At 51.2% G+C, this 24,320-nt stretch overlaps 11 protein-coding genes across 11 annotated transcripts; 6 read left to right on the top strand and 5 right to left on the bottom strand.

Annotated features, from left to right (window-relative positions):
* Positions 1-195: 195 nt before the first annotated feature.
* Positions 196-1,256, bottom strand: POSPLADRAFT_1050368 (hypothetical protein; the record flags this gene model as incomplete). Its single annotated transcript, XM_024479974.1, has 2 exons — positions 196-884; positions 935-1,256. The coding sequence occupies 2 exons, from the start codon at positions 1,254-1,256 to the stop codon at positions 196-198; spliced, it is 1,011 nt and encodes a 336-aa protein (XP_024333762.1).
* Positions 1,257-3,690: 2,434 nt separating this feature from the next.
* POSPLADRAFT_1158202 (hypothetical protein) lies at positions 3,691-4,177 on the top strand (the record flags this gene model as incomplete). The annotated part of the gene is made up of 2 exons (XM_024487290.1): positions 3,691-3,969; positions 4,028-4,177. The coding sequence occupies 2 exons, from the start codon at positions 3,691-3,693 to the stop codon at positions 4,175-4,177; spliced, it is 429 nt and encodes a 142-aa protein (XP_024333761.1).
* Positions 4,178-5,121: 944 nt separating this feature from the next.
* POSPLADRAFT_1157994 (hypothetical protein) lies at positions 5,122-5,488 on the top strand (the record flags this gene model as incomplete). The annotated part of the gene is made up of 2 exons (XM_024487263.1): positions 5,122-5,232; positions 5,285-5,488. Coding segments are annotated over 2 exons (315 nt in total), but the record flags the coding sequence as incomplete, so codon positions are not given.
* Positions 5,489-5,866: 378 nt separating this feature from the next.
* Positions 5,867-8,045, bottom strand: POSPLADRAFT_1158212 (hypothetical protein; the record flags this gene model as incomplete). Its single annotated transcript, XM_024487292.1, has 13 exons — positions 5,867-5,915; positions 5,965-6,108; positions 6,172-6,300; positions 6,354-6,435; positions 6,491-6,513; positions 6,565-6,731; positions 6,788-6,801; positions 6,869-6,992; positions 7,044-7,165; positions 7,215-7,369; positions 7,423-7,614; positions 7,666-7,798; positions 7,859-8,045. 13 exons carry the CDS (start codon positions 8,043-8,045, stop codon positions 5,867-5,869), a joined length of 1,521 nt encoding a protein of 506 aa, XP_024333759.1.
* Positions 8,046-8,541: 496 nt separating this feature from the next.
* POSPLADRAFT_1174820 (hypothetical protein) lies at positions 8,542-10,229 on the bottom strand. The gene is made up of 2 exons (XM_024488313.1): positions 9,673-10,229; positions 8,542-9,611 (listed from the first exon to the last, which is right to left on the bottom strand). The coding sequence occupies exons 1-2, from the start codon at positions 9,791-9,793 to the stop codon at positions 8,662-8,664; spliced, it is 1,071 nt and encodes a 356-aa protein (XP_024333758.1). The 5' UTR covers positions 9,794-10,229; the 3' UTR covers positions 8,542-8,661.
* POSPLADRAFT_1158336 (hypothetical protein) lies at positions 10,205-10,969 on the bottom strand (the record flags this gene model as incomplete). Its single annotated transcript, XM_024487309.1, has 1 exon — positions 10,205-10,969. A coding segment is annotated over one exon (765 nt), but the record flags the coding sequence as incomplete, so codon positions are not given.
* A 1,292-nt stretch (positions 10,970-12,261) lies between these two features.
* On the bottom strand, positions 12,262-13,001 carry POSPLADRAFT_1041802 (hypothetical protein). Its single transcript, XM_024477978.1, has 4 exons — positions 12,829-13,001; positions 12,694-12,766; positions 12,453-12,635; positions 12,262-12,392 (listed from the first exon to the last, which is right to left on the bottom strand). Exons 1-4 carry the CDS (start codon positions 12,978-12,980, stop codon positions 12,330-12,332), a joined length of 471 nt encoding a protein of 156 aa, XP_024333756.1. The 5' UTR covers positions 12,981-13,001; the 3' UTR covers positions 12,262-12,329.
* A 609-nt stretch (positions 13,002-13,610) lies between these two features.
* On the top strand, positions 13,611-14,659 carry POSPLADRAFT_1050364 (hypothetical protein; the record flags this gene model as incomplete). The annotated part of the gene is made up of 3 exons (XM_024479973.1): positions 13,611-13,917; positions 13,983-14,309; positions 14,370-14,659. 3 exons carry the CDS (start codon positions 13,611-13,613, stop codon positions 14,657-14,659), a joined length of 924 nt encoding a protein of 307 aa, XP_024333755.1.
* Positions 14,660-17,889: 3,230 nt separating this feature from the next.
* POSPLADRAFT_1157852 (hypothetical protein) lies at positions 17,890-18,457 on the top strand (the record flags this gene model as incomplete). The annotated part of the gene is made up of 4 exons (XM_024487246.1): positions 17,890-18,000; positions 18,061-18,177; positions 18,238-18,325; positions 18,378-18,457. 4 exons carry the CDS (start codon positions 17,890-17,892, stop codon positions 18,455-18,457), a joined length of 396 nt encoding a protein of 131 aa, XP_024333754.1.
* Positions 18,458-18,919: 462 nt separating this feature from the next.
* Positions 18,920-22,936, top strand: POSPLADRAFT_1174815 (hypothetical protein). Its single transcript, XM_024488312.1, has 14 exons — positions 18,920-19,165; positions 19,592-19,819; positions 19,871-19,910; positions 19,962-19,986; positions 20,044-20,068; positions 20,124-20,163; positions 20,211-20,272; positions 20,330-20,591; positions 20,643-21,038; positions 21,086-22,098; positions 22,147-22,270; positions 22,330-22,456; positions 22,511-22,594; positions 22,648-22,936. The coding sequence occupies exons 1-14, from the start codon at positions 19,010-19,012 to the stop codon at positions 22,814-22,816; spliced, it is 2,751 nt and encodes a 916-aa protein (XP_024333753.1). The 5' UTR covers positions 18,920-19,009; the 3' UTR covers positions 22,817-22,936.
* A 247-nt stretch (positions 22,937-23,183) lies between these two features.
* Positions 23,184-24,263, top strand: POSPLADRAFT_1158203 (hypothetical protein; the record flags this gene model as incomplete). Its single annotated transcript, XM_024487291.1, has 4 exons — positions 23,184-23,412; positions 23,549-23,685; positions 23,742-23,880; positions 24,157-24,263. 4 exons carry the CDS (start codon positions 23,184-23,186, stop codon positions 24,261-24,263), a joined length of 612 nt encoding a protein of 203 aa, XP_024333752.1.
* Between the last annotated feature and the right edge of the window lie 57 nt (positions 24,264-24,320).

The raw sequence follows: 24,320 nt of genomic DNA, 5'->3' as shown, positions 1-24,320 counted from the left end.
AACTTCAGGCTAGGCTTATCCAATCCAACTACTCGAACATTCAATCACTCGAGATAACTGTCGGAGAGCCACAGGCATCCCGAATATCATAAGTAACTAGCCATTCAATACATACATAGCATCAATCAAAAGATCCCTATCGTACGCACCAGGCGTACATCCTCCTACTTTGCCAAATTCAATCACGCGCTCGTCTCATTTGGCCTTCTTGTCCTTCTTGCCTGCCTCCGTGATCTTAGGCTGATTCCTCATCCGAGTTCCCACAGCGACAGCGAGATATCCCGCTACTTGGACAGTAGGCCCAGCTGACACTGCCGGTATGGCAGGGATCGAGCCGACTGTAATGAGCACGGCGGCTAGAACCGATGTCACCGTGAGGGGCTCGTTGATGACCGCGAAGAGTGCCTCCGAAGCGTTAAGGAGCCAGATTGGAACTTGCGCGATGACAGGCGGTGGATCGGCTGGGGCTGGGGCGAGGTGCAGACCTTGCACCATACGAGTGAACGCCTGCGAGGCAGCGGAAGGATCCTTCTGCGTTGCAGCAGAAGTAGTCTTCAGAGCCTTGGTGATCCCCGAGGCCTTGACTATGGTCTTCGTATCCTTTACTGACTTGGCGGTGGTTGCTTTTGTATCCTTTGCTGCTTTGGTCATAGTAGGCTTGGTATCCTTCGCCACCTTATTAGTGGCCACCTGCACTACATTGCTGGCAGCAGTTGAACGGAAAGTGGCCATCTGGGTAGCACGAGCGAGGAAGCCGAGATCAAGCGACTGTTCCTCGACCCGGTCTCGATTTCCCCTTTCGCCACCTCTTTTGATAAACGACCATCTTCCAGGAGCCTTCTCCTGTACTTCGACATCCTGCGTCTTCTTAGCGTCGATGTGCCCTACAAACTATTGGGTCAGCGTGTCGCAGTCACGGCTACACAACACTCACATCCCAAGTTTCTCAGGGCGACCATGAAACTAGACCATTTCCAGGACCACGGCTGGCCATATGCGCTCTCCATTACTGCTTCCAAGTCCTTGATTCTCCTGCGGGCTTTTCCACTCATGAAGTGGCGGGCAACCTCGGGCCATTGTTCCTTGGGAACCTTCCGCTTGGCGCATGTGGCTGCAACCGCGGTGAGCCACTTGTCGATCGTTAGGTCCTGGTTCGGCCCTTTGAAGACCGGAGGCAACATATTATCTGGCCATGACTCCACCAACTTCGCGACTGGGGACTCGGGCGCGATCTTCGACCTGATCGCGGAGATCATTCTTCGATGTTGTCGGCCGGGTCGTAAGGCAAGTGAGGGGGGGCGACGGGTTTGTGAGGAAAGCGTGCACTTTATATACGCCCAACCCTGCCTTTGTCTCATCATTTCCGCGTGGCAGATGACCAAATCAGTACGAAATGCCATTGTTCTTGCAACTGTGGCCTGTGCATGTGATCGTATTCACTGTTCATTCGTCAGCTCGTCCCGCCTCTTGGCCTCATGTCGTTCTCAAATTACAATTTCACAAGGGCCAAGGCGCGACAGGTGCCGCATTTGAATGGCACGCTGCCTGGTGAGTAGACTTCTTTCCCGTTCAAATTATTTACCATCACTAGATTGTTGATTGAGGATCGCTGATTCGGTTTACAGTCTGAAAATATGAATAAAACGACACTGCTCGCATGCACCATCAGCTCCCTTTGTAATCAATCCCTTGGTTTGGGGACAGGCTATCTATCCTCGCCAATGCGTGCTTTGGTGCAGTTTCCAAACATGATGCTAATTTCGTTCTAGATCATGTGCCTATCTACCGGCCATTGGATTTGGATTTTGGCGTCGTGTTACCTCTGTAGGTGTGCAATCAACGCCACTTGGAAACCTCAGACTCCGTCGGAGGTCTGTTCGGCTTGGACGCCGTACGTGTCATGCGTGAAGATGTCCGAATGGAAAGAATAACCGCTCGCGATACTCCGTTCTGTGCATGATAACGGATATCCTTAGAATCTGTGGTGCGTCTACAGCAGCCGCTCCGTTATTTTGAGCGTGACAACAACTGACATTTATTCCCAGATCCTTATGCTCACTATAGATGTCTTTCGGGGTGACTGGCTTGATTTGAATGAAGCAATAACGTTTTGCAGGAAAGGGTAGAGAACACGGGAATAGGTGACCTTCAAAGGCACTGTGCCTCTGCTCAAAACGAGCCTGCTCATGACCATGAATATAGTCATATAGAGCTATGGCAAGTATTGAACGATATCTTCCCTTTAGCCGGAGCTCTTGAGCTTTCCTACACTGCTGTCGTCGTTGGGAAGCTGCTTGAGTTTGAATGCCCCCCCAAAATAAGCGTCATCTCTCAGCGTCACCTCCCGTTGCCCAGTTTATGTATCGACTAGATAGCTCTTGCTTTCCTTCGCTTTCATGGCAGTATCGCTCGCTGCTGCGTGGCGATTTGAAGGATGACGACACCTGACTCCGCTGCAGTCAATGCTTGTAGAGAAAGCATTCAAAGGCGCGAGAATACACGGGGTTCACATCTGGTAGTCGTGAGGTATGTTTACCAGAGTTGCAACTCGCAATCATATCCCTGACTAGAGGCTATCAGCGCAGCAACATAATTGTCATATATGAAGCCGCGACAACTCTCACTATCACCTCACCCTCTCGATATCTCAGTAACGAGCCTCAAGCATGTGCTGGATGTATGTATCGATATCGTGCTAGCGAAACTTGCATCTCGGGGTCCACGTTTATGAGGTCCGCGCTCAAGGACCTCTCTTTCCGTTTCAGGCCTGCAGTGTAGGCGCACGTTTGAAATGTCTGGCACGTTCTTTCCTGCATGACATGATTATATGTACTTGCATCTTCTATGGGTACGGTCATCGGACAGCTATCAATTTGGGGTCGCTCCGTGCTCCTTCGGACGACTCCGAAAGTCGGTTCGCCAGCGTCCATTCCTTGTGTATTGCGTCACCGATGCAGTGGGATGACGCTTAAATACATGGCTGTGTGAGCGTTTAACTGTGCTTCTGTCAGTGATGGCCGCTCAACGTGATTCATTCTGCATTCTCTCATACCAGGTATGGCAGATTTTGTGACGCCGACTGAAGTCTAGTGCCCTCATTGTCCACGGCAGGTACAATACCTTCAAGTGAAGATTTTTTGTTATACTCAGCGACGCACATACCGGCCACTCGAGATATCGTACAGATTGGCCGCCACCGGCTTCGTCGCTCTTGTGTGAGTCTGTTGATCACACGGGATGGGCGGGGCTCAGGCGTTGGATGGCACGGCTGTCATACCATTTCACCATCAGCGCGGAACCTTGCCGGTTTAGTTGACAGCGAGATGATGGCTGTCATTGTCACCAGGTATAAGTGCGCCACGGGCGGATACCTGGCGACTTCAAATCCGGGCAACGCGCAAGACAAATCGCGAATTCGTACAATTCTTACACGTAAGAGTATGCACACCTGAGTCATATTCTGGCGCGTTGACATTTCCAGTGCAGCCCAGCACTCACGCTCCAATGATCCGGACCTCGTCTAGGGCGTGGCGCTCTACAGCCATCCGGGTCCCTGGTTTACGCCCCCCGGGCGAAATTCAGCTGACTAGACCCGCTGCTCGCGTATATAAGTACGGCAACGATGCGCACCATAGACGCATCAGCATCTATTGCCCCCTTCTAACAGCTTTCACATCCACACCAAGAGTCATGTCTGTCACCCTCGGCCCAGGTCCCGTTATCATCCCCCTCACTCAGTGGGCGGAGGACAGTATCTCGGCAATCTACAGTGCCACCACGGAGGCCAACTTCAACGACGCTTTCGATGCCTTCCTCTTGAAGGATGCGAAAATCACCGTGAACGGAAAGCATCTTTCCGTTGCACAGTACAAGCAGAAACTTCTCGACCAGAAAATCCTTGAACAGAGCGCTCAGGTATCATACAAGGGTGCCGTTTCTGTACCTAAGAACCCCAATGAACCTGCACAGGTACGTACTACACGTCTGTGAAGCATACTGTCCTCGTGCTTACACCTCGCTGTCATAGGCCGGAAGCGTCGGTCTGTTCTTCACGGCGCTCATCGTCGAGAAGCTCCGTGAATTTGGTGCTCCCGTAACCCGGACCGTGACCTCATCTGTGAACTTGACGTCAGTCCCCTTTCCCTTAATTTGTGATTCGGTAGTGATCAGTATCTGACGTTGGCATCGATAGCATTGTCGAAGATGGAGGTGTGGAGGACCGTAAGGTATCCGCCCTGACTCAAATCATCACCGTCGAGGCCAACCCCGTCGAACCGCCTCATGCTGTCCCAACGAGTGCGACCGTTAGCAAATGAGGTGCCACATGAAATACGCATGATTGACCATATTGCCTGAGGTACCTTTGTACACGTCGTATAATTCTCTGTATATATGCAACACGCTGTTGCAATGTTAGCTCCCTTGTTGCCTGTCTCGAGACTCGTCGGAAGGAATAGGTATAGCTTTTCAATTCAACGGGTAACTCCTCTGCCAAAAATGTTGAACCAATATGGAGGCTCGGCTTCGCAGCTCAAGCCTGGACATTGGAAAAGCTGGAGTAGTGTATAGTACAATGAGAGTGTGGGTAAGTTCTAGCCTTCATTGGACCGTGCACGGAGCAGATTATCTTCTAGGCAGAGCCCGAACAGAATCAATAATTAAATGAGCCGTGGCCTCCCGTGGCCAGCACCGGGCCCAGATTAAGCCCAGTCTTGCGCCTCGCGGTTGTCTCTTGTTCTTCGTCCACCTTACATTGTCCCGCTTCGCTGTCCTTACCGTCGTGATCAGCGCCGTCGTTGCTACCGTCTCCGCGACCCCCGTTGCTTCGAACGCGACGGTTTTGTGAAGGCGCGCCACCCATACCGATCATGTTTGTCTGGGGTCATGCATGTGTTGGAACAACGGGGCGAACGGCGCGGGGCGCGTTTGTCCACGGGCGTAGCGATGCCCGTAAGGGACAATCGCGTGCAGTACGTACATCGCGCGGGGTCGTTATATACTACGATAGGGGCCTCCGGCCCCCGGCTACTCGCGCGCCCGAGCTTTCGAGCTCGTTCCTGACCACGCGGGGCTGCGTGTTTCAACAGCATGGGTCCTTCCGTACTAAATCATAGACTATAGGGGACCTGGTACAATGTTGGCCTCGGTGCATGTGGCCACCCCGATGTGACCAGTAGTCCCATTGTCGCTATTTCGCATGACATCTACGGCAATGGCGGCGACTGCAACCAGGTAAATTGTACGATACAATAGGCATCCAGTTCGCTCTTTACTTGCATCACAGTGGATGCAAATCACTAACAAGGGTGCGACGCGACCTCCATCGGTATGCGTTACACGATCTCTCCCACAACAACTTTATTTATGTCTCACGTTTCTACCTTGCCCAGACCTGAGTCCGTCTCTCTTCAAATCATTGGGTGCGCCTCTTAGCGAAGGTGTTATTGAGGTTGAGTGGCACTTCATGGCCAAACGCTGGAACCCTTAGATCACTCCCGGGCCTTGATCGCGGCATCATTCTTGAAATGTTCCTTCAATGTAGACTGCCCTATTTGTGCTGGTCGTAGTCAGTTTCAGTTTTTCATAATGGAGCCCTGGCGCTCGTGATATCACAAACAATTTATCTATAGTTAGACCGTGTAATCCTGTAATCTCCAAGCCAATTTGATTTCGAACGTCTGGGGCCCCGTGTTACCACGATGCGGGAAAGGAAGAGCGACGCTCTTATTGCATTGCAGAAAACCTGGATCTACTTCGTCATTGTCACGAACGATCCTTGTAGTACAGCGTATGATTTGAGTACATTGATGCCCTAGGTAACTACCGCGCTCTCATCAAAACACGGAATGTGCTGCTAGCTGCTTGATCAGCTCAAGACTCTTCTGCGACCGTGGGTGGATATTTTTACAGGTTGTCTGCATAATGTTGATTAACAATATGGTTTCACATGATGTGTGGACACACCTGATTATACCAGATTCCCAAGTGGCCTCTGGGATTATTTGCCGACCTCGAGCGTCCCGAGAAGGAACTACGTCAAACGTGGAGATAATACTCGCCATAGCCAGCCACAGACTACTATCCGCTAAGAGCTTTCCGGGGCACACGCTAAACATGGTCAATACATGAGGGGAATGAAGGCAGCCTAGAATTCAGGTGACAAACACATACCGACGCCCAAACCCGAACATATAGCAACGCGGATCCATTGTATCTTTAGCCCCCACCGGTAGGTCTTGAAATCGCTCAGGCCGAAAGACTTCTGGATCGACGTAAGTCCGCACATCGCGAGTCATTGCCCTGACGTGCAAATCATTTCATCAATGAACGACATCCTAACGGCAAAGTCCTACCATGCATTAGCCACCACTGATGCACCAGCAGGAATATGATAGCCTTGATACTCATCATCCACAGCCAATTTGTGAAGCATGGCTAACCAAGATGCTTAATTTCATTCACTTCAGCAGGGATAAGACGGAAAACGTACTGACGGGGGCAGGGCATGCCCATCTTAACTTACGGAGTCAGATGGTCATTGCTATACAAGATGATATGACGAACCTGTATACTTCTTGTAACACACATTCCATGTAGGCGAGATGCTTTCTATCGTCAAAGTCCGGCAGACGTTCGGTCCCTACCACCTGATCCAGTTCCTCCCGAGCTTTCTGGAGAACACGAGGATGCAGCAGTAGCGCGAGCAAAAAGCTGGATAGAACCGATAACATCTGTTGATAATGATATTGATTGGTATCAATTTTCAAAGAATTTTGATAGGATTTACCGTCTCTATGCCAGCTTCGGGACATCACAGCGGCCTATCAATTGCAATCGACGACTAGATAATAGTAGACAGCATACTGACCGCTATAAATGCTGGCGGCCGTCGCTTTTATGTCTATCTCGTCTTGTGCATCCAATTCGTCTGAGTCGCTGTCGTTGTCACTTAAAAGAGAGGAAACCAAGGATGGGCGGGCGTTTCCAGAGGCCTACAGGAGAAGTTCCAGCCCTCCGATACACAAGATAATAACAACGCTCACTATTGCAGACTTCACCATATTATAGGGAGTATCGTGCAAGAGTACCGAGGCTCCCTTGATCACGGATGCCGTACGTATGAACCACCCAAGATAGCCAGGAATACGCGTGGGGAGCAGTTTCACTGCTCATTTCCCGTGAGTCTCATCAGCAAGCGACGATGGGAAACTCACAAAGAGATAATGGTATGAAGTCCACTAGCATAAGCCCCGGATAGCCGCATTCGAGTGTTCCCGCCATAGCCTGATTGGCCAAATGCACATAGACATCATCAAGGGATCGAATGGTGTATCCGTAGCTGATCTCCATTAATATACCCGCCGCAAAGCTGCCACATGTGTTGCATTACGCAAAGCTAAGAGCGCTTACCAGAATGCTCACCGATTGATATGTAGCCTCAAAGAACCCGCATTCTCACATAGTCCAGACAAGAGAGTGAGGGTCTCCCTACGTTGGATAGGCTGGTACTGCTTGAGGGTACTTTTGCTCGCTACGGCATGCTGGAACCATTTTCGCTGCTTGCGCGCTTGCTCCCCGTAGGGTAATGCGGGGAGGCTGATGTTCATCCCAGTCCTGCCGTTGATCGAGTTAGTAAGAAACCCTGCTATTCATGATCGAGCGAACATGTCAGAGAGCACGGCCACATTGGGTCTATCTGAATATATGGAGCTTTTCTTGTCAAGGATATCCTGTGCAACACAATGGGCGTTGATAATGATGATTGGAGTTCGCAAAAAATGCGCATAGACAATGTCCCCTGTCGAATGATAGCATATTGAGCATATATGTATGTGAACGTGGAGGAAATGGCCAGGACCATAGATGTTGCCCCACTTAACGAACGTTCGTTCCTTGTATTTAGCAGGAAATTGCAAGATGTTTCCAAGAAAAGGAAGAGGTTTCGGGCCAGGAGGTAGACGGTCATGTCGCTCGAAGATGCTGAAATAGACCAAGATAAAGGCCAAGCACAGGGCGAGAGTCGAGACAATGATCTGATGGTCCATGATTGCTAATTGTGAGAGTGTGCGAGGGGCTCCTCATTCTGCCGTGCTATATATTCGTGGCGATTGTTATCAGCAGTTTCGAACATTCCACTGGCATGAATGATTGTAAGAGATATGCCAGGCATGAACCCGCTCACGCATGCGATACACTCGGACGAGCAAAGCTACTGTCTGGGAAGGGCTCGATTGTGAGCCTGACGGGTGGCCGGCTTGGGATGAATCATTGCTGTGGCGGCAGCACATGATGAATACAGAATGCACTACTACCAACTTGTTTTTATTGAGCCATTGGATGAAAGACCAATTGCGTCACGCACCGTTATCTATACTTAGCTTGGCCGTAAAGCGCCACTTTAGTAGGGATCATCACCCAAGCCGCATGGACCAATGGCGCCCTATGAATGCTTCTGAATTGCTACCTGCGAACGCAAAATGGCTTAGGGCGCAATGAAAGCAAAAGAAGTCTTGTAGTCTGTTCAGGACACGCATGCAAGGCTAGGGTAATTCATACTCATATAGTCTAACTCGATACACATGATCAATCAAAACGCCATACGATTGTGTACTTGCGATATCCTAGCATATCAGGCCATAAGGTTTGAATGCGCATGCGACTTCAGACATCCTCCCCACGACTGCGAGCCTCTGCCAGGCTCAATTCTATTGCGAATTGCAAATCATCGTCCGATTCATGGGGCACTGCTTGATCCGTGGTCTGTCTATGCATCTGCTGCGCGAAGCCAGTCGTTATAAGGGAAGGGCCACCCCCGGGCCGCGAGGACGGAGACGCTCTCTGTGATATAGGAGGAGACGCCGAGATGGGTCCAAATACCGAGGATGGAACGGAAGTGGTCGAACGAGTAGAACGCAGCGGAGTAGCCCACGCACTGCGATTAGATTCCGGGGTGCCGGAAACAGAGCGCCGACTCATGGCAAAGCTGCCGGTGCTCGGTATGGACATTCCCGCAGACGATGGAGTACGACTGATCACTGGGAACTGCCCGGGATCTGAAGTGGATGGGATGGAAACACCACTCTGAGTAGAGAATGACGACGACAGCGAACCGGGGATAGGACTGGTGCTGAATCCTGCTTCAACGGGCTCCGGGCGCACACGGGGAGACATCTGTAATTTGTGTGCAGTTGTCGGAGGATAGGTCCGTGGAAGCGAACGCCCATTGATAACAATTGTATCGCGGGGAGGAGAGTTGGCTGGGAATGACAGGGTTCTAGAAGAGATAGTCGTGGACGATGGCGACTCGATGAATGCGGCAGGTCCAGGGGCCAGCGCTTGAATGTCGTCGAAATCGGCGGTAAAGACTCCTTCGTCTGCTACAGCAGTGGAGGTCGATGCAGGGAAGCTTTCACGATCGATCCGGCGTCTCCGCTCTTCTTCGTCCCGGCTTAGCATTAGGACATACTCGACAGCCTCAACTTCGCTCAAGCCAAGGTGGGATAGAACCGAATGCTGCTCCCTTTCCCTTCCGAAGACGCGACGTATGTGGCTCGTTTCCTCTTCCATATCGCGTCGCGACTCAGCAATGTCTCGATGCATCTCTATTTGCTCTGCGTTTTACAACGTAAGCCAGGAATCTGCGCAGTAGTTGCGGGCAGAATAAATACGTACGTTGCCACTTAGCCAAACCGTTGTGTTTCGAAGACTTCAAGGACTTGTTCTTTCCTTTGACATGCGAGCCCACCGGGCCCGCCTTCCATGCCATCACCTTCTTGCCAATGGATACCACCATCACATCGCTGTCGAGAACAATCTGACCGACACCGTCCCAATCTCCGCCTACAGCAGGCCGAACAGCCGGAGATCCAAAGGAGCGAAGCGGAGCAAACGAGAGTGAATCCCACACTTTGATCGTTCCGCGCGCTGAACCCGATACAAGGACATACTGGTTCAGCGCAATGGCAGTGACGGCGCCGTCCTCGTGGGCTTCGAACTTCTTGACAGGTAAGACGCTTCGTGCACTGCCGATAGGGTGGGCATCCCAGCCAAAGACGCTTATATACCCGAGCTGGTTACCGACAAGTATGAAGCTCGACTCTCCATCCTGCGATGCAAATCCAGGCCTCACGCATTGCACGGCCCCGGGGGAACCGTCCCCAAACGCGATGCGCTCAGTAGCGCCCGGAGAGTCGAGATTGACTAGCACCCGGTAAAAGTAGCGATCTTCCTTGTAGACAGTCAAGAGGGATGGCCTGTCGCCAGACGAGTAGATGAGCCGTAGGTCGATAAGTTCTCTGTCGGCAGCCGTGCGCGAGGCTTCCGAGGGGGGGTTCAAGGCAGGGAATGCAGGTATTAGAGTTTCGCGCGGAGTAACTTGTGGTATCTCGACATCACCAGCGAGTGCCCCGCCAAGACCTGACCACACGACAATCGCGCCGCTCTGCTTCGCGCAGACTACCGTCCCATGAACAATGTCGAATGCAACCTTCACGCACGAGTCGGTGACAAGGTCCGGGCCCCTGGCGGAGGTCCACAAGGACTGAACGCGCTTTGCATCCCACAGCTTCACACGCCCATCCGCAGCGCCTGTCACGAACGCGCTCGAGCCCTCCATGCCAGGAACTACTCCCCACGCGACGTCGCGCACCGCGCCCTCGTGGCAGTCGTCCACTTTGCAGCGAACGTGCTTCGCGGCCGACGCATGATTTCGGTCCATGGCGCGATTCGCCGTTGTCACCGCGACCTCACCATTCCGGTACCCCCACAGCACCTTCGCGGTCTGGCCCTCGGACGCAAGTGCGATCGCCGTCACGTGGGGTGAGAACTCGATGTTGGGGTTTCCCCAGCCAAGCCCATTCGCGGTACCGGTAGCGTCGAGATATCCTCGAAGAATCTTGCCAGTGAGCGGATACGAACGAGCAACAATGCCGTAGTGCAGTGACGACGTCAACAACGCCGTATTCGGCATCAGGTGCATACCGGTAATATCGGAATGGTGTGGAATGTGAGTCAGGGGCTGATTGCGGGACTTCTCCCAACGCCTGGAAGTTTGGCATTAGACATTGATGATTTGCTGGTGAGCAAAGGAAGAAATCGAATGTACAGCGGTGAACAGGAAATCCAAAAATCTGAGGCGAAGTCGCTGTGTAACGGCGGAAAGCGATGCCGAGCGACATCTCTTATGATGCATACACAAATCAACGAGCTACCCGCGAGTGTAGTCAACAAGCGGCCTTATTGGACCGAAGCGCGAGGCGACGCATAGAGTATTTGACCGACAATAGTGAACTTGAGAGTACACTGCCGACAGGGCATAAAATCTTGGACGTCACTGCCCATAGCCCACTCCCTCATCAATGCTAGGATGAGGGCAATCCATGGAGTCCCACGGGTCTTCCTAGACATGCACATTTCTCCACTAGTTGCACCGGACAAGCATGTCACAGCGCGGATCGTGGCAGGACAGCAATCCAGTTCCGCTGCGTTCAATTCGAAATCGACAGTGTGACGTACCGACGGAGAGTGTATCGAACAATGAGCTCCTTTCGCCACGATGTCTCTGCGCGGCGCAGCATCAGACCCTTGCGCCCCTCATCGTCGCGCAGATCTGCCTCGGGCGAGATCCCAAGATACTGGTAGACGTACGCACGCCGCCATGTGTTGTCGTCCTTCACGTGGGCATGGAGCTGTCGGTTCGTCTGTGCGAGTGCCAGAAGACTCGGGGGTTCGAGAGAAGATGTGATATGGGTGAGCGTCTCGGATGGGACGCGGAGTAGGAGATCGTGGTGGTTTGCCTTGCCATGCTGTGCGATGTGGTTGTACGAGTGCGAATGTATTTGCCGAGTTCGTTCTGATTTCTGGTGAGCTTCAAAGGGCCTACTGGGCATAAAATTGAGTGGATGAAGTTGAGGATGCGCTGCCGCAGACGATGTCTGCGATGGTGGTCGGAGGAAGAGATGGGGTTTGGCTCAATTTGGCATCGGTGGCTGACATGCCGTCATCGATTGAACCCCGAGTCGACTCGGACAGGCGGCAGATGAACAGAGAAACACTGAGTAGGAGGGCTCTGGGCGAGTACTACAGCAATTATAACATATAGCAGGGTGACAAGGGAATAGTCATGTTGAGGCGGTTCACTCATGTATGTCTCCAATCGTGCTATTGCAGCGCCGGACGAGAGCGGCGCCTGCGCAGAGAAGCCGCACGCGGACAGCATACAATGTAGCGTCAAGCTCTGAGGCGGTTGTGAATACAGATGCGTTGGCACGATGCGGTACTGTGACTTGATTGCAGATGGCGAAAGGTGTCGAGTTGTGGTGCGGCGTGTATCATACAAGTCTTCGATCCGTCATTGCTCTTACAATACATCCTGTTCCTGCAGCTTCTGTCAACTGTGTTCGAAATTATAAGTGAAAGCGTCCATACTCCTCAGGTTCTGCAGGAGTACATACCTTCTCATGCCACACAAGTAGCACACTTCCACTGAGATCCCCCCATCCAGGCAGCGCCATGCCTTTGTATAGATACTTCATCAGTGTGTCCTGCGAGTCGGGTGGCAGGGATTTGACTACGCCAGGTATCTCTGACGACTTCGTGCTGTTGAGGATTGATACGAGTGTTTGGAGGTTGAGATTCTGTAGGTTGGTAACACGACCGTCAAGCAACTAGTCTCCTACACGAGTCGGGACACACCTTAGCTTCGTCAACATTCGGGCCATATGGTGCATCCGTGAGAGCTAATGTCAGTGCACCTACGATGTCGCCTCTGTACAATTGAGGAAGCAAGTATCAATTGCGTGAATCACTAGAGTGAAGGTCACAACATACTTTGCCAGGGAGGACCGGACTGCGGTAGCCTTCTGCTTTGCGTCGCTCACGACTTGGGCCGGATCCCGCGGGTCCGGCTCATACAGCTCGCTCTCCAGAAGGACGTCTTCGTCGTATTGGTCGATATCAATCTTGCGGAAATTGACGTCCATCGTATGTGAAGATTATAAGATGGTGGTCGATGCGGAGGTCAATACAGTTGTTACCGCGAGCGCTTGGCTATTCGATCGCAGGCGCTTATTCCCGTTTACATGTCTACCGTAGCCGTCACCGTGACTCAGTCGCTGCAACCTCTCCGTTCCGCTATGCGTACGGAAGTAGATGGCAACGACTATCGCCATTGTATAGTTCAATGGTGAATGCCCTGGTCCTAAGTACAGCGACCTCATGTCTGCCAGCAATGCGCGTTTCAAATTCCGAACGCGGAGGCATCGTGTTGGAGGAGCTCAACTGCCGGATGCAATGTTCCGCTGCATTATGCATGTTCTCAACGAGGCGCACAGCATGGACGCTTCTGGAGGACCTCTGATCCCTTCTGACAGCGCGGCGCGCGGATCGGCAGGAAGTGTAGACCTGCAACGCCGAGCAATGCGCATCCCGATCAGTTACCAACCCCAAATGCCCTAAGCGCGACTCTAGGCCCTTGTAAACAAATTTCCGCGGCAACTGGAGCATTGCAGCCACGAGGCGCGCATGCGCCTCTATAAGCCGACCGCCTGTGGTCCGAATCCGCTAGCCTTGCCATCCTCTCGACCTTGCCTAACGTTATTTTCGATTCTATCATGCTCAGCGCATTCAAGATTAAGCCCTTCGACCTCGAGCCCACTTTCGCGTCCTGGCCTGACGCCCCTCGTTTCATTGGGAATGCGAAGAAGGATCCCCTAGTGAGCGACTGGCTGGCCCAGATCAAGGCGGGGTGCATCGAGCGCAAAATCCCGCGGGATTATTGGCACAAGGTTGGGCAGCATTACTTGGGTCCGAAGGCGAAGGCGCGCCTCGACAATGTAAAGTTGGTGATGAAGAACATGCACGGTGGGAAGTACAAGTGGAATTGGAAGACATTCAAGACTGCCATGCGCAACATGGGATGTGCGTAGATCTGCTTCGTGCACATCGATGTGACAGTGCGCAGGCTAAACCACGTTCCGGCACAGGGGACATCGATTCATCCAAGACGGAGGCTATCAAGGTACAGAGCAAGCCGTCAGGACTTTGGTGGATCGTTGGACGAGGTGGAGACTCCGCGCCGCAAGAAGAGGCATCGGCCTCTTCGAAGCCCATCAGACCACCCCTCAAGTCGAAGTCGGCATCAGAAGTCATCACAACAAAGAGCCTCCCCGCTCCCAGGCGCTCGGCGACGATGAGCTCAATAGATACGATGTCATCGATCGCAACCTCCATGTTTTCGAGGACCCCCAGCAATCAGAGCTCCGCAATCTCGACTCTTCCTATCACTACGCCTTCCGAGACGCCCGGAGACAGCGAGTGCTTCCTCTCCGTATTCTCTGTCCCTCGTCGCTGACGCAATCTTACTTTTCCAGCGTTAACAACAATTGCGCATGCGCCTCTCTGGCTCATCAATGCGTGTCAATCGCTCGACTTCCTGACCAACGAACATCCCAAAGCGATGACAGCGCTCTCCGCCGTGCTGATTACTGTGGGTTCGCTCCCCGCCCTTCCCGCCATCTCCGCTGGCGCTGGTCCCGCGTTCCTTGCGACAAGCACTGCCCATGCCCTCGGATCTATCGCCGTAGGCCTCGGGACGTGGCTGAAGTCGCAGAGTGACGGCCAAGTGCAAGTGACCGGTCCTCCCACCCCGCCGAAGTCATGACGTCCACGTACTGGCGCACCCAGGAGTCGCTTCATGTTACGCGCACATATCACAAAGGCCATACATTTCAAGACGGGTGTTGAGTATAGTCTCGAAGGATTTTTAAAGACGTTCACGAATAATACTGGCGATATGGCCGTACTGGTGTATTTATCTATTGTGAGAAGTACCAAACGTCTATCGGCTGCAGAGCAGCAAGTATTCAAGTGTAGATGCATAACTCGAATTCCTGGGGGTTGTTTATAAACAGCGCAGTGTACCATATGACGACGCTTGCAATCGTAGCGGTTCTCAGATCCTAGCGTTGAATTACATCTTTGATATGTTTGATTTTATTACATAGTCACTTGTGACCTCATCTGTTAGCGCTCAGCCATTGTGAGGGTGAGGGACACTGCAAATCTATCTTCAATTGCTCCTCGCACTTGATCACAAATCGAGAAACAGGGTTTCGTGCAACGATGTCTTCCGCAAATTATCCTGTTCTCCGATTTCTAATTGTCTGCCTCAAATGATATCCTTTAGATTTGCAAACATAATTTGCGCTTTTGTCACGATTTTGTAACGGCGGTACCGGAGGAAAGAAGCGCGCTCTATTCGGCAACGCCCTCGATAGACGGATGCAACTCTCGTGCAGCGCTCCCGAAGGATAAGTCCTTGGACACAAGAATTCACAAGCACATGATGTTGGTTGAAAGTGACTTAGCCCTACCTTACTGGAGTCTTGGCTTTCAATGATCTCAGAGTTGAACACACTGCATACACTAGAGGCTCATGAATTCAGCTTCCATCATTGACGCGTCTTGTCATCGCCTGAACTATAGTAGCGAACTGTCTGTTAAAGTTCGTCCGAGACCCGAAGCGAGAACGATGAACGAAGATATATCGCGTTTGCCTGAGTTCTGTTAAACGCGTAAGGAACGTCTAGGACGGCTCGCGCAAAGTCTGCGAGGAACTACAAACAATGCTAAATACGGTGGCATGCGCTCGCCACAATCTCAAGTTCCAACACTGTCACCTTTGTAGAACTTTTTAGCAGCTTTTGGCTCACTGTCAAGCCCGTTGGAAAAAAGGGCCTTGGATTCTGTTGTACTTACATCATGATCTTCCTGATATACCTCGCGGCGCTTAGTGCTCGCTCCGATCAGCCGGCAGCGGCTGTAGGGTGCGGTATGTCACCAATCTGAGGCTCCGCTCTATCGGGAACGTTCTACGGCGGACCCAGTGCTCCGAACGGGCCGTTGCAACTCAGAATCATCTACCTCTTTTCTTCCAAATTCAGCTCCATGGCCAGCTCCTCAGTTCTTTCGTCAGTCTCTTGAGCAGAATCGACCGCGGCTCTGTACCGATTACCTACCTGCTTAACGAAGTTCGTCGCGATCTGAAACATCATGTCAGCAGTACCATGCGGAGTATGTTTCACCGCGATGGGACCATGTCATAAATATCTTGATTGGTGCTCCATACACACCGTCAAAGAACTAGTCGAGGTGCTGACTCTCGGTTCTCCGTATAGGTTGTTTTCGACCAGTCCGTAAACTACGGCTCGATGGTAGCTCTGACAAACTCTATTTGGCGTCTCAGTGAAACGCTGTCCATCGGTGTGTATTTATAGCCCATCGTGGATTCGCCCGCTCTGAGGATGAGTTTTGAATTCATTGACATTGTGGTCTGATACATAGGCTTGTGGGCTTCGTTGCTTCCGCACAACGGGCGGCCCGGTCTGCCATGTGTTTTCTACATTGCCAATTTGCTATCTTGCAGGGCGGTGATCTAGGGCTCTGTGTTGAAACACCATGCTTTTCTACTGTTCGGTCTTCATCCGTGGTATGGGAATGCGCATAATCCTGAGATAGGATACCTCGCTCGGCCCAAGGCACGGGTGAGGCGGATAATTGTTGGAGTCACAGTAATCTTTATACAACAATTGGACTTGATTCGGACGCTGTTACTCTTGCAAGTTCTAAAGTGGGTGCCAATGCATGCATTATTTTCGCTCTGGCCACATGATAGGCTTTGCGGCTGGGTGTACTCTGCTCACTAGCCCAAATAGAATGCCGCAGCCCACAAACGTGAACTCCGGAACGTGCGATAGTATCCTCATGACCTGTGTTCTTCATCATTACTCATGCCGCCCGAACATCGCAGGGATCTATGGTGCGGCACGTCTCCGCCACCACCTAGTCTCTTCCAGAGCAGCGAGTCGAGCGCGCCTGTACTACACCGAAGCGTTTGTGAGTGGTTCGCGAGCGCCTTTGCATCGCTTTGGCTCAGAAAATGAAACACTACAAAGCCGTTGCAGGAGCAGCCCATGTTGAGGAAAGCGGTATGGCACATTGAGCAACTTATAGCCGCCGGGATGATCACTGCTGTAAGTCGCGGGTGAAAATTGGTCCAATGTGCAACCAGCCGAATTGTCGGATGCGTTCCGACCGTCGAAGATCGGGATACCATGTTTTTGACGAAAAGACTTTGGTGGACCCCTCCATATTCTCACAAGATCTTGCTTCGCACGACAAGCCATCTATACTGTTCATCTAGGGAACGACAGTTTGGACTATGGCTCATGCCAAACCCAAACTTTCCCCACGCAGCCACATCCAAACATTTAACATTATCACACAGGACTATTCTATCACTTGGTATGTTATTGGTATAGCATATACTCCCGAGAGTTGTCAAAAATTGTTATCCGACGCTAGTATCTTCCGTGAGCGCTAGCTCGCTGGACTTACGCAGATTCACCTCTCTTATTCTCCTAATGCAGGTAAACGTGCCCTTTAAGGGCGGCAACTCGCAGCGCCGCCCTGCGTCCATCGCACGATCGGCCAGCGCTCCAATTAATTGAGAGTGCGATATATTATGCGTGCAAACTGAGGAAGGTCGAGTTAACAGTTGATTTTTGGCTGTACATTTCGTGGTAAGCAGTGCCGCTCATACCAGACGCACACTGTTCCGAACATATACTTACTGTATCCCCGGTTTGCCTAGTGCTTTCTGGCGTCGCTGGCGTCACATACGTCTCTGAGATCACAGTTCAACGGACGTCTGTTCTCGCACCGCGTATAGCTATCTTGGAGACGCTGTATTGCTCGAAAGCGAGGGGAACGGCGTCAATGGAACATATAAAAGATGCTATGAAGCTCTACCATTCCTCACGAGTCGCACTTGCAGCTACTCATCCACCGCAGTAAAGTCAATATACCGCGCATCACTCTCGACCTCATTCAATGGCTCGCCTCGCTTTCACCGCAGCTGCTCTTGCAGGATTCGTGGTCGCCGCCTTTGCATCTCCCGTCGTCAACAACCTTGGCATGAAGAAACGCGACTACTCCGGACAGGTGAACTTGTATGAAATTGCAGTCACACAACTACTTGACTCACTCTGCCTCCGTTCTCAGGCTACATTCTATTACCCGGACGGCGGTGATGGTGCCTGCGGGTCGTCGATTCAGAACAGCCAGTATGCATTGGCTCTCTCTTCGGATATTTATAACGGCGGGCAATACTGTTACGATGTATGTTGCTACTGTGCATTATAACACAGCTTATTGACCTTGTCACACATATATTCACAGTATGTCACTATCACTAACACTGATACCGGCACCACCCAGACCGCCCAGGTCTTGGACGAATGTCCGGGATGCGGTGAATATGACATCGGTAAAGTCAGCTCATGGTTTTTATGAGACACTGCTGAGCAGAGTTTCTTCAGATCTGACTATTGGTCTGTTCGAGGCTTTGGGCGGCACCGTGGATGAGGGTGTCTTCCCTGTCGAGTGGTCCTTCAACTAGAATTATTAGCAGCCATATCATATAGCCTCGATTTATCACCAGTGAATGTGTTTTTGGGATATTTGATATGATGGTGAATACAGCGACTTAGTGTTGGTCTGCCTCTTATGTGAAACCGTTCCACGAAACTCTAGCATATTCTGACACGCTGATACAGAAGCATTCAACAATGTTATGCAGTACCAAAAGGCACTCGCGGATTGTATCAAATAAATCTATCTCTGAGAGATATTTTTAATCTGAAAGTACCAATGAAGACGCGACCACGCGACTGGCAATAAGACGCGTAACAGCCGGCCCTGAAGAAGCGCGGAGCGCCCGCGCGACCTCTGGCCGGCGTCTAGCCACACTTCGCCGGCCACATTTCTTGTCTTGTCCAGTCCTGTGACTGCTCGTCTTGCACCCTACTCTATTGTAGCTGTACTTTTGCGCGCGATCTAGAACAAAATGTCGCTGGACTACGACGAACTTGACCTCTTGACGGCGACTTCACCAACACTGGCTTCGACATCAGGCCACTCCGCGACCTCTGTGACTAGCGACCTCTCCCCAATGGGCGAACCTGGAGCGACTCGTACTCTTCGCTCTCGCGTTAATTCAACAAGTTATTCAACATCAAATAAACGCAAAAGACCGCCAACTGTCTACACCATCGCGAAGAAAAGTAAGACTGATGAAAAGAAACCTGCAAGAGAGGAGAAAGAGGCTGTAAGTCGTCTACAGTATATATCTTTGTCTGAGTCCACGTCGTGGATAAGTACATGAGTAAAATGCTCTAATGCAAAGATCATCTTGCATATGTCAGCCCCAGGGGCGAAGACAATAATGTATTACGTCTTCTTTTTGTCAGCTTGAACTGGCCACTTTGGAAACATCCAATCGGTCTGAACGTACTCGGTGTCATAGAATTGCAAATGGTCAAACATATAACCAACTCATACTCTTTTCCGAACCCACCGTTTGTGGCGAGGTTCAGCAGAGGCAGTTCCTTGTCCCTGTTCGTCTCGTCGTGGCGAGTTGTGTATTCACCACTTGAGATCGCATTATTATATTTATCTTTATCTAAACCCGCCTCTTCTCCCCTGTCTCGAAAGCGGCTCATGTACCAACTCGGCTGATACGCATTCATCCCAGACAACCGTCCTTGTTAATTCAGCTCGGGCCGCCATAGACACATCCAGAAAACATTGGCTGCATCGCCATCGTGATCTCTTCTCACCTCTACTTCCTCCCAAGAGTAGCATTCTTGATATCATAAAACGTGATGTCGAAATGTCCGGCGATGGATCGCCTTTCGTGCCATTTCATCACATTCATGAACAACCGATATCTGTTGTAGGGGGGGTTATGAAAGATTATCAGGTCAGTCTGAGTTACAGCATTAATGATGACAAAATATTCACAGCGGCATAGCTTCATGGACTATCGTTTTTGGTATACATGTACAAGAATGGTACGCGCGCCTCGCATCCCATCCCGCGCATCCACTTATAAGTATACCTAGGTATAAACTGCATTTTGGGCGATGAGTAGGTCTTCCGCCGTATAGGCCTCACATCTGCCTGCAGCTCATTTCTTACATTTAGGATGGGTCTTGGCAAAACACTTCAGGTGAGCGCTTACGACTCTTTGAGTCGTTCAGTTATTGACCTTACCACCATTGTAGACCTTGTCGTTCTTCGCATACATCAAGGATACTACTCAACGTGAGATCTTTAGTGACATAATTCACTCGTAGCTGACAGTCTTGTAGACAGACGGCTGCCACCACATTTAGTCATCTGTCCTCTGTCTGTCTTACACTCGTGGGCTTCCGTAAGATGCTCTCGACAAATCTCGCTATGTATGATGAGAGCTGAGCTGTCCTAATAGGAAGTACAGCGTTGGCTCCCTTCGTTCGAGACCCTTCGTTTCCATGGCCCTCAGTCTGAGCGAACCCGTTTGAAAGACGCTGTTCTCGCAGGCCAGAAATTCGACATCTGCATTACGACGTACGAGGCATATGTCGCTGAAGCGAGCTGGTTCAAGCATAGACATTGGACATGCTGTGTACTGGATGAAGGACACAGAATCAAAAATTCTGGAACCGTTGTCGCACACGAACTGCAGGGCATCGGCTCCTTATATCGTCTTCGTGCGTCATACTCGTCTTTCAGGTCGCTTAGCTTGTTAACGCAACGCCCAGTGTTGACCGGGACGCCCATACAAAATAACCTTGTGGAACTTTGGGGTATCCTTCACTGGCTGTATTCTAGTGTTTTCACTGCTGCATCCGAGCAGCCCTTCAAGGATTCATTCGATCTCAATCGCGGTGTGTATTCCCTTCCCTTCCTAAACGCTGCACAGAAACTTCTTTCGAAGATCATGCTTCGCCGCACCAAGGCTACAGTAGAAATAAGCGTGCCACCACGAGAGGAGCTGACAGTCTTTGTGCCGATGACGGAAGCGCAGCGCTTCTGGACATACAGGCTGTTGACGCGCATGGAGAGAATGGACTTACAAGAGATCTTTGACGTCAAATTAGAACATTCGCATCAAGATGAGATTGAAGTCCCAGGCGGCGGAGGAATCTCGCAGAACCGTAAGCGTAACGCTCATCTCTGAATACGTTGCTCACGAGTAAGATAGGATGGCACAAGCTGATGAATCTCCTGTTGCAACTCAGGCTTGTTTGCGACCATCCATATCTCCTCCCCAATGCCGAGCCCGAGCCATATCAAATTGGCGAGCATCTGGTTGCGGCTTCATCGAAATTAATTGTCATCGATAAACTACTTGAAGACCTACTGCCTAAGGGCGAGCGCGTTATTATTTTCAGTCAATGGACGAAGATGCTGGAGCTTCTGGAAGAGTTCATGCAACTGCGAAATATTCCTTATGCTAAGCTCGAAGGGTCCACGAGTCGCGCCAGACGTGTTCTAGACATCAAATTGTTCCAGCAAGAGCAATCACCGTACAAGGTCTTCCTGATTTCGACCAAAGCGGGTGGTCTAGGAATAAATCTAACGAGAGCTTCGACGGTCATTATGTTCGACTCTGACTGGAATCCCCAAAATGATATGCAAGCGATTGCTCGAGCGCATAGAATCGGGCAGACCAAGGTGGTCAAGGTCTACAGGCTGATCTGTCAAGGGAGTGTCGAAGACCAGATGCTGGACAGGATCCGTCGGAAGCTCTTCCTGTCGGTCAAAGTGATGGGCTCTGAGAATCATGCCACAGGCGATGAAAGCTCAGGCTATAAGGCCGACGAATTGCTGGACATCTTGCGCAAGGGCAGCAGTGCTCTTTCTAGCGGCATCGTCGGCATGGAGTTCTCTCGCTTCCTCTGCGCTCCCATTCAAGAAATATTCGACGCCTCCCGCGAGCATGATGATCGTCGAATCGCTAAGGCCAAGCATTTTGAAGGGGTTAAGGAACACGTGGATGAGAGGCTTGTGCAAGACGCAGAGGAGGAGGAGCGAAAGTTGCTAATGGGGGTCGCCCAAGTCCAGAGCAGGCTGTTCGAAGGCAAGGTGATCAAGCGACCGTCGAACGCGGAGATCGCCTCCGAATGGAAGGAGTTGCAGAAGCGGGGTCGCGCAAAACGCATAGTGAATGTGGGCGGCATCGAGATGATCGCGGAACATATGGGTCCAGAAATCGTGCGTAACATTCAAGCATCTTATCCTAATTCCTCACTCGTGTCACAGTTGTCCCCGGTCGGGAAAACCCCGGTCCATGTGAAGCGTTCTAGGAAGAAGTTTGAGACTGAAGATTGGTGTCTGTATTGTCGAGATGGCGGTGAACTCGTCGTCTGTACTTGGTGTCCGCGAGGTAAGGCAACAATCGTCGTGTTCCGCAGCGTCACGCCATTCATGTCGTGCGACTTGCAGTCTTTCACGCCAAGTGTCACGGACTGTCACGTCGGGACGTAGTCCATATGGTAAGCGCGTCGTGTAGCCAGCACAAGTGCGCACATTGTACCCGCGCAACGGCAGACGCTGGTGGCATGCTCCTGCGGTACGATCTATCTCTTTCGGCCCATGTCTTCCTTCATTTGAAACCTCATCCTAGATGTCGTACGTGTCCGCAGGCGTTTTGCGAGGACTGCCTTCCCGACGAAAAGTTCGAACCAATTGGAGATGAGCTGCCAGAATAGTGAGTGATACTTCTCGCATCTCTGACATTCCATGACTGAGCTTGACGGGCAGCCTGCTGCTGGGGTATGGCTCTGCAGAGAACGCATACTATATCTATTGTCCAGATTGTATTGAACAGCGACAAGAGGAGCCTGCCTGGTGGGAAACATGGCAACAAGAATTCCAGGAGAAGCAGAGGAAATGGGAGGGGCAGATGGAAGCAGCCTCCCACTCAACATGAAGAGAACTGATGATTGGTTGTGCACATGTAGCTCTTTGTTTTCCACTACTAGTTTCTGCACGCATCATGCTAGCCCCGATGGATAACACCCTGATCAAACCCAAAAGATATCATCGCCGCATGTCCCGGTCTCACATCGGCATATGCCACTCCTTGTAGCTTTGTAGCTGCCACTGCCACTGATTAACTCGAAGGTTGACGGTGAGTTTACTCCGTCTGTCATCGCATCATCTATCGAGCCGTGTGGGAGCGTTCTGAGGCCCCTGATTCTTATAAATTGGCGTGGCTAAATGGCCGCAGGGAATATCATCGTGGAATCATCCGCTCTTTGTTTCTTCATTTCTCTTACAATTCGCCGACGTTGGCTATGCTGGCTCTCCTTATTTTCGCTCTCTGGGCCGTTTCTGCCCGTGCCGTTGCAATTGTTAAGCGTGAGGACGTCTCTTGCGAGATGGTATTCTCCGGACCCCTTGCACTCCTATCTTTGGATCGACCAACAGTTTGGAATGTTTCTAACGAACAAGCGGCCGAAAACTTCAATGCTCTCGTAGTTCAATCTCCGGGTCTCTCGCAGCTCCAGGTCGAGTTCCAGAAATGTACGCAAACGCTGTCTTTCCAAGCCCCGCCGAGATTCTGACAAGCCTAAACAACATTTCAGGTGACAGCACATTCTCATGGGATTCCAACAGACTACGAATGGATCGATTGAGACATCATTCGGCCACATTCTAGTCACTGGCTTTCCTGCAGGATGGCCCGATCAGTGCCTGTTTACGGGGGAGCTTATCGTTGGCGAATCTTCGTCATACGTAATCGAAGTCGGAAATTGCTCCTACGCAGACGACTCTTCGCAGCTGTCGCAATACTGGGTGCGTGCTTATATCTTATGCTATGAGGATATTATTGACACTCTGGTCCTGTTTAGTCATTGGGACAGAACTGGGATGATGCTAGCATGGACTTGTTCTTCCTGGGCCGTTCCGTCAATGGAACCACACTCATCTCTGGGGAGACATCGTACCAATATGTTTTGAATGACTTTGAGGACACACAGGCGATCGAAGGTATGTTTGCACTCGTCCAAGGCATGACGAAGGCTACTCACAGCCCCTTCATCGTCGTATACACTAGTCTTGCCGAGTGCCGAATATGAGCGCTCCGATTACCTCTTATATATCGTGTACTGAGCCATGGACGTGATATCGTTCGGCAACTTGTCTTCTTCATTGTTGGCCCGTAGCTGCACCTAGCCTATGTTTGTGGAAGTGTATTCCTGTTCGACTCGGTCACGGTACAATCTTTCATTTTGACCGTTGAATGGACTATGATATTGCTTATAGTATGGACAGTATTGGTGCTTAATGCAGACGGTATATACTCTGCATTCTATCAGGTGGTGATCGCAAACCAGTGCACAATTATAGCACTCACTTTTGGTGCTCGGTGAATATATCAGTCGCTAAGCCCCAGCTTGAATGGACCGCAAACTACATAGGCAACGAGG

The sequence above is a fragment of the Postia placenta genome, assembly GCF_002117355.1.
Source record: "Postia placenta MAD-698-R-SB12 unplaced genomic scaffold POSPLAscaffold_20, whole genome shotgun sequence".
Taxonomy (NCBI): domain Eukaryota; kingdom Fungi; phylum Basidiomycota; class Agaricomycetes; order Polyporales; family Adustoporiaceae; genus Rhodonia; species Rhodonia placenta.
Note: the sequence above shows the minus strand (reverse complement) of the source record. Positions and strands in the feature narration are given on the sequence as shown.